Raw genomic sequence first — 15567 nt, 5'->3', positions numbered from 1 at the left:
GCAAATAACATCTACATTCTACAGATTAAAATGTCAGAACAGAGCATTTAGATTTTCAGGTCAGGTCCATTAAGAGCCCTGTGCACTCTTACTCTGTTAACCTGTAGTGTTTCTGAGCATTCTACACTTACCTAATATTCAGTTTACCATGTGTAATTATGAAAAACTCGGTTTGGATTTTCTCACTTTTATTTGGGGTCTCTTATGTACCAAGCATTGCCTGAGATGCTTTGGTATAAGAACTGTGATATATTTATCAGAATAAATTAGAAGCATATTAATTTTGCAGTGAGTTCTTAGATATGAGACCAAAATAGAAGCAAAAGAAAAACATCAGTAAATTGGACTTTAGCAAAACTGAAAACTTTTGTGCATCAAATAAATAAACCAAATGATAACCTACAGAGTAGGGGAAAATACTTGCAAATCCTACTTTCATGAGGGTTTTAGCATCTAAGATATAAGGAACTCCTACAACAAAAAGGCAAACAACTTGATTAAAAAGTGAGCAAAAGTACTGATTATATAGGTCAGCAGTAGAGAGCAGAACACTTGCCTAGTGTGACCAAGGACTTGGGTTTGAGCCTCAGTTCAACCAATGAATGAGTGAATGAATGAACAAGCAAACAAGCAAGCAGAAAGGACATGAACAGACATTCTTTCAAAAAGATTTACAGCTAACCAATAAGCATATGAAAAAGTGTTTACCTCTGTGACTCATTTAGGGGAATGCCAATCAGAATGCTAAGAAGTACACCTTCTCATCACCTAGATTGGCCATAAGTTTTAAAAACTAGCAATTAATTACTGGCAAGGATATGGAAAAGTCTGTACCCTTGTGCACTGATGGTAGACACATACAATGGTGCAGTTATGTAGAAAACAGTTCGCAGGAAACTTTTCTTTAAAAAGCTAAATAAAAAATTCCTATGCTGCCTAGCAATTGCATTCCTAGGTCTGCAGCCAAAGGGTTTGAGTGCAGGGCCACCACGGTCAGGGCTGTGTTCCTGCAGCACTAGTCACAACAGCTGGCCGGCCAGCCAGAAGGTGGGCACAGCCAGGTACCTATTGGCTGGGGAACAGGTGAGCCAAAAGTGGTGCAGCCTTCCACCACAGAGCCACAAAGAGGAACGAAGTTCTAACAGGGGCTACAAGGTGCAATGGCCTTGAAAACATGGAAGTAACATAAACCAGATGTGAAGAAATACTGTACAATTCCCCTAAAACAGGTATCTAGGCAGATTCATACAGAAAGTGGAGTAGTGGTTACAAAGTGCCAAGGGGAAAATAATGGCTCTTTACTTGCTTAGCTGGGATAGTAAAAAATGCTAGAAATACTGTGATGGCTACATATTATTGAAGTGTAATTAATGCCATGGATTTGTACTAAAAAAGGTTATGATACAATCATACAGCTTTGAGAACTCTGAGGATTCATACAGCTTTGAGAACTCTATGGATAGCCAGACAACCACTTCTAACTCATTGCACTCTGATTTTCAGACAGCTAACTTGAAAACTTCCAAACTGAACTTAGTGCTAAGTAGGCTCATTCTTATATCCAACACTTCTAGAAGTTAAGAGGAAAGAGTTATGAAAGCAAATAAATTAATAAAAGTCCTATTTGAATTTTGACTTAGGTGCCCATAATGGTGATTTTTTATAGCAAATGAGAAGACTAGCATCATATTAAATAAAAGCACACTAACGAATAACAAATTTTATATAATTGCTAAAATTTTTTCAATGGAAAAGAGATCAAGAAATGGAGGGTAGAATGGGGGACAGGGAACATTAAAAGAACTGAGATGTGTTACATGTACGTAGCAACTCCCTGTGATGAATGTAACCACTATATAATGCAAACCTACACCAATGACAATTAAAAAATATCTAAATATTTAATGTCCTATACTTTTCAATGACGATGGTTAACTTTCTAGTTCTATAGTGGTAATAAAAATACTTAAAATTGTTACAGGAGAAACTTGTCATTTTCATAAAATCCTACCATTATTTCTGGCTTGTGACTGATTTAGTATGATTTTTGTTTTATGTCTATTTGAGAAGGAAGGGACCATATTATTTTTTTCTTTTGGGATTGAACTTGGGACCTTGTGCTTGCCAGGCAAGCACTTATGCTGCTCAGCCATATCCCCAGCCTCCTTTTTTTCTTTTTTATTTACTCAAACAATGTAAGAACCAGATTCAAGTTCTCTGAAGTGTACTTTGAGTATATTATTTGTAAGCACAAATTATTTTTGAATAAACATAAACTACAAAGAAAACATGCCATCCATTATAGTAGGAACAGAATTCCACAACCTCAATTTTGCAATTCAAGCACACGTCGAACAGTAATTCCCCTTCCTGAACAGAAATACAGAAATGGTATTCAAGTGTAAAGATGTGGAATTGTGAAGTTCATAGCATTGTAAACACGCTTATTACAAAAACCTCACTTTGGAGTGGGCCTAGATCTCTTTGGCCTTAGCTCATCCATCTTACGAGGGCTTCCAAGTTTCATGCCATGACAGCTGCATTTGCCTTGAGAATAAAAAAATCAGTGTCTTTTCTTCTTTCCTATGGGTATTATGTATGTGCTGTGGGAGGTTAACAGCAAGATCATCTTTGTATATCACAGCATTCACTACAGGCATACATTGGAGGGAAAATGCTCATAGCTGATGGGGAATCTGGGGAAATTATGGCAGTAAGGAGATAAGGAAAACGTTGCAAAGAAAAACAGTTCTATATGCACTCAACAAAGAAAAGTGGGTTTTCTTTTTTGCAGAATAGTCACCTGCCCTGCGGTATGGCTACAGCTGCTATGGCTGGAGTCTGAAGATGGATTTCAAGCCTTGTGACCAGACAAGCTGGTTCTCGGGCAGCTGGGGGAGGGGGCAGGTATGCCATTTCCATCCACTGATTCTCACCTAAAGCTGAGAACAATTAAGAGTCTGCCTCACATGCCTTCTACTTAGGGAGATTGTGTGTTGGAAGAACTAGCCTGCTGGGGGGACAGCAAGGAAACTGAACATTAAGTTACTTGCGACCACAGTACGCTTATATAGGCATTTACAACTTGTCTACAGGATAGTGGCAAAATAATTTAAAGAGAAAAAGCTATTTACAGTCAAGAATGTTATTTGTACTAAAAGAAAAGTGAAACACAAAACAAAATGTACTAAGAGAGAATGCAGATATTCTCCTAACAAAAAAAGGGCACTCAGGGGCCAGGGAGATGGCTCAGTAGAAAAAGTGCTTGCCTGGCAGGCGCAAGGGCCTAAGTTCAATCCCCGGTTCCAAAAAAAAAAAAAAAAAAAAAGGCACTCTTTCTACATATAGCAGGGCAACAACCCCAAATGTATGTGTTTCAATTCACCAGCTTTTAGATCCTATGTATCTGAAATGGGAACTTTCACGTGTCAAACAGGTATGACTTGCCCTCCATGAGCCAGCACCCTGCCAAAAGCACGTGGTATGAAAGGATGGCTACACCCCCATCCCTGATGTGTTTGCCTTCACAGGAAGCTATGAAGCCAAAGTTATTTTTAGTTTATAAAGAATTATTTCCCCAGGAGCTTGTAGAAGTACAAAAATTCTATCTAGCTGATGCCCACTGTGGCTATTCTCTGTTGGAAAGCAACTTTAAGTGCAGTCTATTATCTTGCTGCAACACATACCCTATAGTAAGGACTTCTGCATTTGGCTTTTACCTGGGCCGTGTGCTGCGCTAAGTGATTTCCATGATTCCATTCAACCATTTTTCACTCCAGAAGAAACAGAGGACAAATTTAATAAACTTATCCAAAGCAATATGAACACTGAGGGGCACCATTAGAAAGAACCCTGAGACTTTCAAAGTGTAACTTTTAATTAATTAAAAGTAAATGTTTCCTAAATATTCATTATGTGTCAGGCATTATGCAAAATGTTATCCATATGTTATCCATATGTTATCCATATGTTATCTGTTACAATTTATAGAACAATCCCATGAATTTGGCCCAAAGGCTCAGAAAAATCCAATGCCTTTGAGTATATTTCTATGAACAGGAACAGTCAGAACTAGGGTTTAAACCTGATTTGACAGCTGAGCTTCTGACCACAAAACTGCTTTCTCCCCAGGCAGAAGTAGGGGAGGATTATAACAAAATGAAAGGGAGAGAAAGAGGAAACTCTAATGGTTGATACACAGCTGGTCAAAACTATTGGATTATTCCTTCCTCTGATCTGATCATTTCAAAACATATGAGAGTTTCTTTTTCTGTAACTTTTAACATTAGGGCATAAAACGTTTTGTGCTATTACAAGACACAGTGAATAGTAACTTGTACTTCAACAGTTCCAACACAGGCTCTGCAGGCATGGGGCTCTGCATGCAATAATGCTAATGCTGGTGTTGGCAGGCACGTCCATCCCCTGCTACTGACACTTACCATCATATTCTGGGAAGTAGTCAACTAGGTGGGAATACATAATTTTCTCCTCTAGAAGATCCTTCTTGTTTAAGAACAGAATAACTGAGGAGTTTTGGAACCAGGGATATGTGATAATTGTTCTGAAGAGTGCTTTGCTTTCCTCCATTCGGTTCTGAAAAAAAGTCAGAAGAAAAAGGAATGAATTATGTGATTATACTCAATCTGTTAACTGCTTATTTCAGTAAGTGAAACCCATCTTCTGGGTGCTTTAATAGCTTTGAGTTGGGCTTGTAATGATTTATATGCAAGTGATTCATGATACATGTTGGCTGTTTTCATTATGCAAACTTCATCTGACAAGCACAAGAAAATAATAATAAATATCTTCTGAAATAACTTTTCAAAATGAAAGAGAAAATAAAGCCTAGACAATTATGTGGAATCTAACTAATATAATAAGTATGTACCAAAATTATTTATTCACGGTCAAATATTTAAGATCTGAGTAAGAACTAAATATCATACTTATGAATGAATCAGACTTTGCATTTCCAAAATTATATTTAGTTGGAACTTCACAATTAACTGTTTTAAACATTCAAGGCAAAAACACTTAATTCTTTGCCCAAAGCACATCTATATTTCTAGAATTATTATAACTAGAAAACAATACATATGTCTTGATAAACAAACACATGTTCACCACCGTACATACTCTTTAGGTTTCACTATGATATTCATACATAATTGTGGAGACACATAGGTAATTACTTCTAGATACAAGGCTAATATGTCTTACCGTCAACACTGATGTGGAAATGTTCTTACCTGAGACTATACTTCCAAACCTATTTGGTAAAAGAAATCCTAAATGGGTTCTCAAGGAAATGAGCCAGTTTGCTCATATGCATCAAGATGCTAATTGAGGCTACCAGAGAAAAATCACTCCTCACAGTTATCACTGACCGAAAGCCAGAGTCTCACAGCTTATCTCCTTACCAGCTGCTTCTCTCACAGACATACTCTCTTCTCGAAATTACTCCCACTCATGGGTCACAGGTCAAGGCTGAAGACTTAGGGGAGTTCTCCTTTCTCTGAGGATATAAGAACCACAGTGTTTTGGTACACTCTGTCCTGGTTCTCCCTTCATTCCATGTTATGACTGAGTTTTCCTAGCAATGAAAAAGGCTTCCTGGGATTGAACCCACTTCTACTGCTGACAGGTGGCTCTGTGGGTTAAACCAGAGTATCACATCTCCTGCCACATGAGTTGGTTCAGAGTTGGACTTTGACCCAGACCTGTGTTCTGGGGAGGCTTCCTCCTCTGGTTTATAGTAATTAGTTTAGCCAAGCACCTGCACTGGGCCAGACAACCCCAGGACTTAGGCTGAGAACTCCAGGGCAAGAAATCTTGCTTCTATGGAGAGTGTAGGAGAACAATGACAGCCTCAGGAGCTTTTATGCAGCACCTTTTCAGGGGACAGAAGAGAGGTCCTACTCATCTCGTTCTAACTGCTTGCTTTGGCTTTGCCTTTGGATTTTTCAGTATCAACAGTCAATGAGTACCTTTTATTTCTTAGACTGCTCTATTTTTTAAGTTGGCTTGTGCTGTGTTCTTCTGATTAATATAGAAAATAATGCTACTTGATATAGCTGGATACCTTCTATTCTAGCTTGTGAAAGGAAAGGACTCATGGATGTTTGCAGGAGGACCACTGAGACCGGCCTGAGTTGTTCCTCCCTTTTGCTCAATGCTTCTCCTTGGGGTGGGCATCAGCGCTTGCAGTGCCCACAGTGCCTTGTCAGTACACTCTGTGTATGCCTTTCTGTACCTCCAGAACATTCTCCACCACATACAACTTTTTAAATCCTGAGTATGTCTTGCTCTTTTTCATTTTTTAAAGTGTTCTAATTAAAATCAAATTGAAAGGGCACACTTCTCAAAAGCAGTCCTCTACCAAAATCAGGCAAATTTGCTCCTTACTAACTTATTCAGCCTTTATTTTTGTGCCTATAGTGGCTTAATGCTAATGAAATATATAGGCTGTGAAAAATTACTTCATAGCTCAGGACAGAGTCCATATTTTACCAAGTGACATGCCAGCCTTCAAACACATTTCTACTACCTACATGCCTTTTATTAGTTATCACAGCCTATGGTAAAATTTTAAACCCTGAAAATGATATTCTCTGAGGAGATCCCTGGTAGCTTTACAGTTTACTACAGGCTAAAAACACTTTAGGGCTAAAGAAAAACCCTCTCTTAAGTGAGTTAGATAGTAACATCATTTATGGGAGAGGTAGCATTTTGTTTTCTCTTTATTATTGCCAGACGGTCTACCAACCTATACAATGGATGGTCTTTTTCTTTTTTTAAATCTTTTAAATTAGTTAATTTATTTGGTACAGGGTCTTGTTATGCAGCTCAGACTCGTAGTGATCCTCCTGTCTTAGCCTCCCCAGCACTGGGATCACAGGTGTGCACCACCATGCCTGTTTTCAGTGGCCGGCTCAGTGCAGGGCTGGTACAGCATGTGGTACTGGGGATCAAACCCGGATCCTTGTGCTTGCCAGGCAAGTGCTTAGATTGCCGAGCTGTCTCCTTGGCTCTAATGGATGGTCTCTGAAGAAGCCATCTCTACAAGGTGGGTATGTACACCTTGGTGTCCACAGTGCATTTCCATCAGGAAGACATCATTACTTAGCATTTCCTGATAGGGTGTAAGAGTTCTGAAGGAAACAAAGGATTCTCACTGGCTCCATTTTGGCTGGAATCCCTCCAAGGTGACTCACAGGGTGGGCAGAGGGAGGGAAAGGGGTCCTGATTTTGAATCAACACAGAATTTTGTCTTTAAGTTTCAAGACTAGGTAGGAGTCCATCTGCTTGGCTATAGTCTACCAGGAGGGAGCACTGGCCAGCACGCAGGCTGGTACCTACAAGTTTTTCCGAGCCCAGAATTGTGTACCAAAGAAAACATGCCTAGAAGCTGCTACTTGGTGTCCAGAGCCACTCTCTGGACAGAGGCTACTCACTCTGGGGCCTGCGCAGAGCTCTGGCTTGGTACATGGCTTGGGGTTGCTTACAAGGTGCTGGGCAGACTGGGCCTTGGGGTGACTGGGACTTAAGCCTTTAATTCAGGGGAAAGTTCGAGAGTAAGGGGCAGATGCTGGGCAGCACTACCATCACCTTTGACCAGCCCCACCAAATCAAGCCCTTGAGGATTTCCTGTCCCTTTAATGCTGATGCCCTGGACTCTGTGAAGTTACCTTGGGATCTTATCAAAACAAGGATTTCTGTAGCACTGAGCAGGCTGAGAGTGTTCATGTCTGTGAGGGTCCCAGGTATGGCATATACTGGCACACTCTGAGGTGGAAGGTTTACAGCCTCAGCAAGAAAGAGGATGGTGTCACTCTACCCCATTTTCATAAGATGCACAAGGAGATATATCTGTGCACTGAGGTCTCTTAAGTCCTATAATAAAATTCTAACCATACCAGCTTTGTTTTTTCTCTATTTTTTATTTTATGATTCTTACTTTGTCCTATGTGATTACCACTGAATTCTACAGTGAAAATTCCTTATGTTCCCATATTTCACCAGGAGAAAACATTTAAAAACTGATACTCTGTACCAAAGCGCTCAGTTAAATCCTTGATGGACTAAGTGCAATTTTCATAATGCCTCACAGGGTAGTAAAATATACAAAGCACCAGGTATAGTCTGTTCTGCTCAGTATAAACTGAAATCTATGTGGGAACAGTGTTTCAGCAGACTTGGTAGCACATGCTTTTTATTAATTTGCCAACGCATGAGGTTTTGAGGAGGGAAACAAAAGAAAAATATATAAGACATATGTGTGTCAAATGATAAAAAAAGAAAAACAAACCCAAAGAGCCAGGAATCTTCCTTTTCATAGGGTTTTAATAGCTGGGAAATGAAGCAGGTCCAAGAGGCTAACAGAAAATGTTTTACTCTCTCAAACACAGGGCTCCTTGTTAACAGGATGGCCTGGCCTATGTCTGGGCTGTAATTGTTGTCACTCCACCCACCACTTCTGGGGAGCCCAGGGAAAGTAGGTCCCAATGCAGATAATGAAAGATTAGAGGGGCCTGTCAAAGATGGCCCTGTCTGGTCTCCAACCTCTAAGAGAGGGGGAAGCCTAGAGTGGCGACAGAGCCTGAGGACTGGCAAGCGCAGGTGATCATGGGGGTCCAGTGATTAATGTGAAATCCCTTGCCTCGAGTACATGTGACCAAGGAAATGTCAGACTTGCTCAGGCCAAACAGGTAGGTAGGTAAGCCACTCCTTGCATGGGCTGGAAGCAGCCCAGGAGCAGCAGTAAATTGGAATGTATTAATCCCTATCCCCAGGCCGGAGGAGGGGTTCTCTCTGCTCCCTCAAACACTCATGAGACAGAATACTGTTCAAGCCATATGCAGAAGTCCTTATACTTTTGAGTTTTATCATCTCAAGTTAGATCTCCTCTCCAAACACTACTGCATTTTAATGCAGTCTCCTGCTAATACCTGAGTGGTTCATGCTGCCTTCAAGATGAAGCCTTGAGTTTAAGCTTGGTATGTGCAGCTTGGCATGGCCCAATCCCAGTCTACATCTCCAATGTGAGCCACTGTACCACTGCTTTCTCCTCCAGATGATGAGATTCAGGGTCATCACTGTCACACAGTGAGACTGTGGCCCACAATGCTATTTTCCCTACCCTACCCCTTTAAGGCCCAGGTCAAATGGACTTCCCCACTCAATCCAAGTTCTCTGAGCTCTGAAATCTGGCTTGTTCTGTTCTCTGCAGCTGTTGTGCTACTCTTGGTTGGCCCACCTGTCAGGGGTACATTTGCTGGACGCTGGTAGGCTCAAGTGCACAAGCAACTGAATAAAAAAGGGACATTGTTCTGTAACTGCAGATGCACTCAGCGGGCTAGTAGTTTATAAAAACTGTGGGGTCCACTGGAAGGAAAGCTTGATTTTGGGTAGGTTATGTAAGGCAGAAAAGCAAAGGCAGTTTTGAGTTGAATCGTGACAGATGAGTGAGCAACTATGAGGGGAAAAAAGCAAAAGCAAGACAAAAAAAAATTGAAATTCACAAACAAAACATTCAAAAATTCTTCATGAAATGATTTATAAAGGCTTTTGATCTCTGGAGCTTACACATTAAATAAGAAAATTTTCTATGCTGAAAAAGGGAAACATTTCCCCTTCATTTGCATTGTACAGAGGAGCCAAGGATGGCACAAACATGCTAAGTTTCAGGGCCCAGCCTCAGCAGCTCCTGAAATAACCTGCTCAGGCTGCAGTGCCTGTGCTCTCCAAAGCATGGCAGTCCACCGAAATGCCCTGGGGACCCCTGCAGGAAGTCACACGGAGTGCAGTAATCTGGCCTCCAGGCTCAGGCACAGAAGTTCCTCTGGTGGATGCCAAGGCCAGTTCCAGGCAATAGGCCCCAAGACCCAGAGGGAAGTTGTCTTTCCTTAGACTGTGCTCTGGCCCTAATTTCTGCAGAAATAATTACCAAAAGGACCTAATGGGACCCTAATATTTTGGACCTAATGTTTTACATTGATGTTTTGTAGGCTCGGCACAATTAAGATCTCAAGTTTGCTTGTATGGTCCTTTTCCTTATCTCTCTCTGCCAAGCTAATACCCTCCTCTGTCAAAAGTCAGCATAAGCTAGAGATTTAAACATCCTTTTCAGTAGTTTTTGTAAAACCTCATTATCTTCCCAATAAGCACACACACGAAGTTCACTCTTTAAAGGAAACAACAGGGGCCTACCAATTAGCTCAGTTGTTTAAGTGACTGCTTATACAAAGCAGTCAGGCTCAGGATGCTGTGGTTCGATTCCCAGATCCTCAAGCCTTACCAGACCTGCAGTGAAGGCATCCTGAAGCAGTCAAAAAAAGAAAAAAAAAAAAAAAAGAAAGAAAGAAAGAAAAAAAAAATCCTTTAAAGGAAACAACAAATTCAGACTGGCACCCTTAATTATTTTTTTTAACCTGGTATAAATCACGTACCTACCTGCTTGCCTCTCCTTGTTATTGCTGGCTTATTAGTACTTTTTTTTAATTAGTACTTTGATAAACCACGCTGTGTCACATTTTTCCTATAAGATCTAGAAGGTAGCCCTTAGGTGTAAATGAGACACTGAAGAAATAAACAAATAGAACATCCAGTCGGCTCATCATCGAGGGCCTGACAGTCTATATTGTCTGCCTCTTGCCTGCCTCTCATGGTTCTGAGCTGGAGGTCCACTGCTGGAGATAGGAAGGACCCCAGGGAAACCTGGATAAAGCTTTCTAGGGTACACAGATCCCTTCAGAATTCAAGAAACACAATCTGTGTGATAAGCTTTCCATTAAAAAAGGTCAGGTCCACACATTCTATCTAGTGAACAAGGCCCAGACCCATAGACATATACCAAACACTTGAGTTTGGCTGGTGAGCACATCACTCAGGAGAATGGAAAAGCACACAGTTTATGATGAATTATGGCATTTTTAAAATACAGATCTTCAGAGTTACAGGTGGAGACATCATATGATAGACACACTAACAATTCATAGCAAGTAGTTTTTAGGGCTTCCTTATACACACTGCACACAATGAAAAATGCCTACATCAAGTACTTTTTATCAGTATGATTTCTGCTTTGGAAATGGACTAGAAAAGGAGATCATCAGAATAAAGACATTCTGTGCTTGGGGGTTTCCCTCAAGACTACATTCTACACAGCACTCTTCACTTCTAATTACAACAATAGCTTCACTAGTTTTTTCAGACACAACTCACTACACACAATACTTTATATAAATTATTTTACTAAAAATTGTTATTATTTTAAAAGAGATGAACTGGTTTGCTTTTATTATTTTATGAAATGACCCATGACAATGTAAAATTTGTATTAAAATTGTTCTCAGCTTATCAAATACTGAATTTAAAAATTCAAATCACTAACAAGGAATTAAAAACATTATCTCTCAGGTGTTTGCTTCATTTACCTAAGTCTGCTAGGTAAATAAATGTGACAACTCTGAAGCCTTATGCAAAAAATTTGCAAGCCTGATCTTTGCATACGTCTTTCCTCTCTTGATTATTTGGGGAAAAGGCCTGCTGTATTTGCCATTCTATCTCCAGAAGGATAACACTGCTATGTGTTCTGTCTGATGGCAGCACGATGTGCTTTCAAAACATATTCTGACTGGGGGAGGAGGAATGAACAGGAGAGCATGCTGCATGGACAGGATGCTGATGTGGAAGAAGGGCTGAGGCGTGAGAGCCGTGGCTGCGAGCTGGGCACCTCAGTTTAAAACATTTCTGTGTCTCAAGTGCTCTGTGACTGGGCAAGTGACTCAAACACTCTCAGTCTTCTTACATTTCCTGGGGTTTGCAGGACAGAACGAGATGATCCATCAAAATACCTTACTATGATTTGAGCACACAGTAGATTTTCACGGCAGCCACAACCAGCAATGACATGAATGCCACAGAAGCAGCTCTTAGTGAGGGCATTTTCTTACCTCATGTCACTGCTCAAACAGTAAGCAAGCAAGATCCCTCCATTCCCTGCACCTGTGTGTTGTTACTCTACCCATGACTTCAAATTCAGACCAAGTTCAAATACTGATTGACAAACTGGAAAATCATCCACGTCTCTGCCAATTTCACTCACACAGAGAATGATTTTTCCTAAGATTCTCCACATGTTAAATGGGGAGTATCTTCAAAATCTCTAAAAATTCTCAAAGCTTTCAACTTCATAGCAAACCAAGAAAACAACAGACATAACAGAAAAATGGAGTTGTTCGGAATTAAAAATAGTTAAAGACAGCTTCTCAGTCATCCCATTTTGGCTATCCAAATCAGACAACAGGAACAAAGATGCTAAGAACACAAACTCAGCTGGATACATGTAATTTCCTTGATAATTTTCTTAGTCTTGCAAAGCTTTCTAAACACTTATTTGTGATCAAATTTGGCATAATCCCTAGGCTTAAGGACAGCTTTAGAAGGTTTTAATATTATAATTTCTGTATATGCATCAATCGGTCCTTAGCTGTACAGGATGTTTAAAGAAGCAAAGAATAAATTTGCCTATTACCTCTGGATCTAAGATTTCTACATAGAGATGAGGCTCTTGTAAAGTGACCTGGTGTAAGCTAGAGTGTGTGGTAGGAGAAAACTAGGAGGAAGAGGAAGACAGGAGAGACAGGAAGGATCATGAAAAGACAGGACAATGGAGAGGCCAAGTGTGTGTGAGAGGAAACAGGACAAGTGTTTAACCACCCCTCTCTGATGTGGATGCCCCCAACCCTATAATCCAAAAGAGAAAAGATTTTCCTTTACTACCTGCTGGTGTAACAGTTCAGTCAAGTGTACAACTAACAGCCTCCTTTCAAAGTTCATTTCACAGCATTTTGGATCTTTCCACCACAGAGGGAGCATGCTCCATACTCTACCTTTCTGCTTCCTAGTATGTGATCTACAGTCTATCCTTACTTTGTATGCATAAATTCCTTATTTTTTCTGGTAACAGTACTTAGCACAGGGCTGAGATTTAGAAGCAATGCCTTATACATCCATGTAATCACTTTGACTCCACCACACTCCCTTCCTGTTCTCTATTCACACTCACTATTCCATGCCATTGCCCCTGGGTTGAGTCGGTCCCAGCTCAACAGAGACCACCAGCCCCTTGTGCTCTGATGTGTGTTGTGTGGCCAAAGCAACCCACTCTATCTTTACATTTTTTTCCCTTATCCTGCTGCAAACTTAAACTCTGCTGTCTCTTTTATTGTAACTTCTACCCTCCACAAGTATTCTGGAGCCAGGTAACTATCCTTAGCTAGCATGGAGCTTTTTTGCTTGCCAGAATCTCATAATGACTAGTGCTTCCTTCAATTCAAACCTGCCTAAATTGGTGGCCATAAATTCCTTTATTTCTATAGGAGCTAACTGGAAAAGATATACAGTTTTGCTTAATTAAGATACAGATTTACTTTCAGAGTTTAGTCAGAACACTTGAGTATTCCAATCTGTCACAAACCCCTTGGGTCACCATGAATGTAAAGTAATATTTTAGCAACCACAAGTGGCAGAGGAATGTTTCAGTTTAATGAAGCCAAGGAAACAGATGTACACAATGCGGCCACTTGAAGGGTTGATCCCTAATTCTGGACTCCAACGGATCCATAACTAGAGTCTAAAGGCCTCACTTGGCTGAATAACCATGTGCTCCTGTTGTATCCTTTGCTGAAATCCAAGTGGTATCTCCTTGCTATGTTTGCCCAGAACCAAACTTAAAAGAACTGAAAAACTGACAACAAAGAGGAAAATGAGGTTTATTCCTACAGACACCAGTGATTCTGCTTTTCCTTGAACATCAATGCTAAGGCATAGCAAGCCCAAACTTCCCACACTGAACTGCTCCCATAAAACTATTTGGTTAAAATTTCTTTCTTCCAGTCTTTGTGCTACGCATACATTTGGGATTTGTTTTATTTTATTTTTATTTAAAAAATTATTTATTCATTTGGTACAGTGTTTTGCTACACAGCTCATAGTGATCCTCCTGTCTCAGCCTCCCCAGTGCCGGGATTACAAGTGTTCACCACCATGCCCAGTTTTGGGATGCCTGGGATATTGGGGCCAGCACAGCATGTGGTACCGGGGATCAAACCTGGATCCTTGTGCTTGCCAGGCAGACACTGAGGCTGCTGAGCTATCTCCCCAGCCTAGGATTGGTTTTGTATAAGGCTAATGAAACTTCCTTAGATGACAGAAAAGCATTTTGGTACTGTTTTCCAATTCAGAAGTCACCAGCTATGTGCAGCTCCTGAGTACTTAAAATGTAGCTAATCCAAAAAAGAAATGCTTTTTGAATTTTATTTAATTTTCCCTGCTGGCCCTGCCCATGGGGCCCACTGACACAGAGATTGAGACAGGGCATGGTGGTGCACACCTGTAATCCCAGCACCTGGGAGGATGCAAATAGAAGGATCACTGTGAGTCTGATCTATGTAGTGAGACCCTATAGGCTGCGCAGACCCTGCACAGAGTACATAAAAATTTTTTTATTTAATTCCACCTAATCAAAATTAGTCACATTGGGCCTGCAGCTACTATGTTCAAGCTATTTTAAAGGAATGTGACTTCTATATATAATTTTATGTCCTGTATCTTGCCCCAAATTATATTTTAAGTACTTTTTAGATTTAGAAATATTTGAATTGCCTTATAAACTTATAGTAAGCCTGTTACTGTAAAACACTTATTTAGGGGAGTACTATCATAAACAGTATAATTTACAAGTTCATATACATTTTCGGGGGAATAGTATTTAGTATTGAACCCAGGATCTTTACAATGAGCTGTATCCCCAGACCTGTATATCACTAAATTGCCTAGGCTAAGCTTAAACTTCAATCCTGCTGCCTCAGCCTCTCAGCGTGCTAAGACTACAAGCATATGTTACCATGCCAGGATCATACAGATTTTCATAGCTAAAATTTTTTATATCACAGCATATCAAAACATTTTTCAAATTTTCATTACATTCTACTCATAGCTTTCTACCAGGGGCAAATGAACTTATATACTCTTCAATGATTCAAGAAATTGTTCATTTTATTATTCACTTCCCAGTGGGAGTTCTTCCTTTCAAAATCTTTTTCATTATCTAATGACACAGCACAAGGCAAGACAAAAATGATAGCACTCTGTCTACATTTCAATTTCTTTGAGTAGCAGTCATCAGGTCGGCCACTTCTAACAGATTTATTAACCTGTAGTATTTTCTTTTTTTGGTAAACTGCTTTTTTTTTTTTTGCTCTTTTTAGAAGATCTACATGGATTACTAACATACTGAAGTCACTAACCATTATGTAATTTAATTTTTTTTTTTTTTACTAACTTGTCATTTTGAATTTGGGCAGTTTTAAATAAGTTATTAGGATAATATTTAAATTAAGATTAGTATTACTTCAAGATTTCTACATTAGGCCTTTAATACATGAAGTAGTCGTACTTTCATTATAAAAATTGAATTTTAGCTTCCTAATGGGTCTCTTCCTTAAAGTCAATTCAGTTTCCTGTACTAGCACAGGAAAAAAAAAAAAAAAAAAAAAAAAA

The 15567-nt window shown here is 39.9% G+C and overlaps 1 protein-coding gene across 1 annotated transcript in view; it reads right to left on the bottom strand.

Annotated features, from left to right (window-relative positions):
- Positions 1 to 4428: 4428 nt before the first annotated feature.
- The window catches only part of LOC111818563 (guanine nucleotide-binding protein G(q) subunit alpha), a 329132-nt gene continuing 317993 nt past the window's right edge, over positions 4429 to 15567 (bottom strand). The window contains exon 6 of the mRNA XM_023722989.1: positions 4429 to 4596. Coding sequence (XP_023578757.1) covers positions 4429 to 4596 — 168 coding nt within the window. The remainder of the gene's footprint in view (positions 4597 to 15567) is intronic.

This window comes from Octodon degus, unplaced genomic scaffold (genome assembly GCF_000260255.1).
Source record: "Octodon degus isolate 3935 unplaced genomic scaffold, OctDeg1.0 scaffold00095, whole genome shotgun sequence".
NCBI classification, from domain to species: domain Eukaryota; kingdom Metazoa; phylum Chordata; class Mammalia; order Rodentia; family Octodontidae; genus Octodon; species Octodon degus.
Note: the sequence above shows the minus strand (reverse complement) of the source record. Positions and strands in the feature narration are given on the sequence as shown.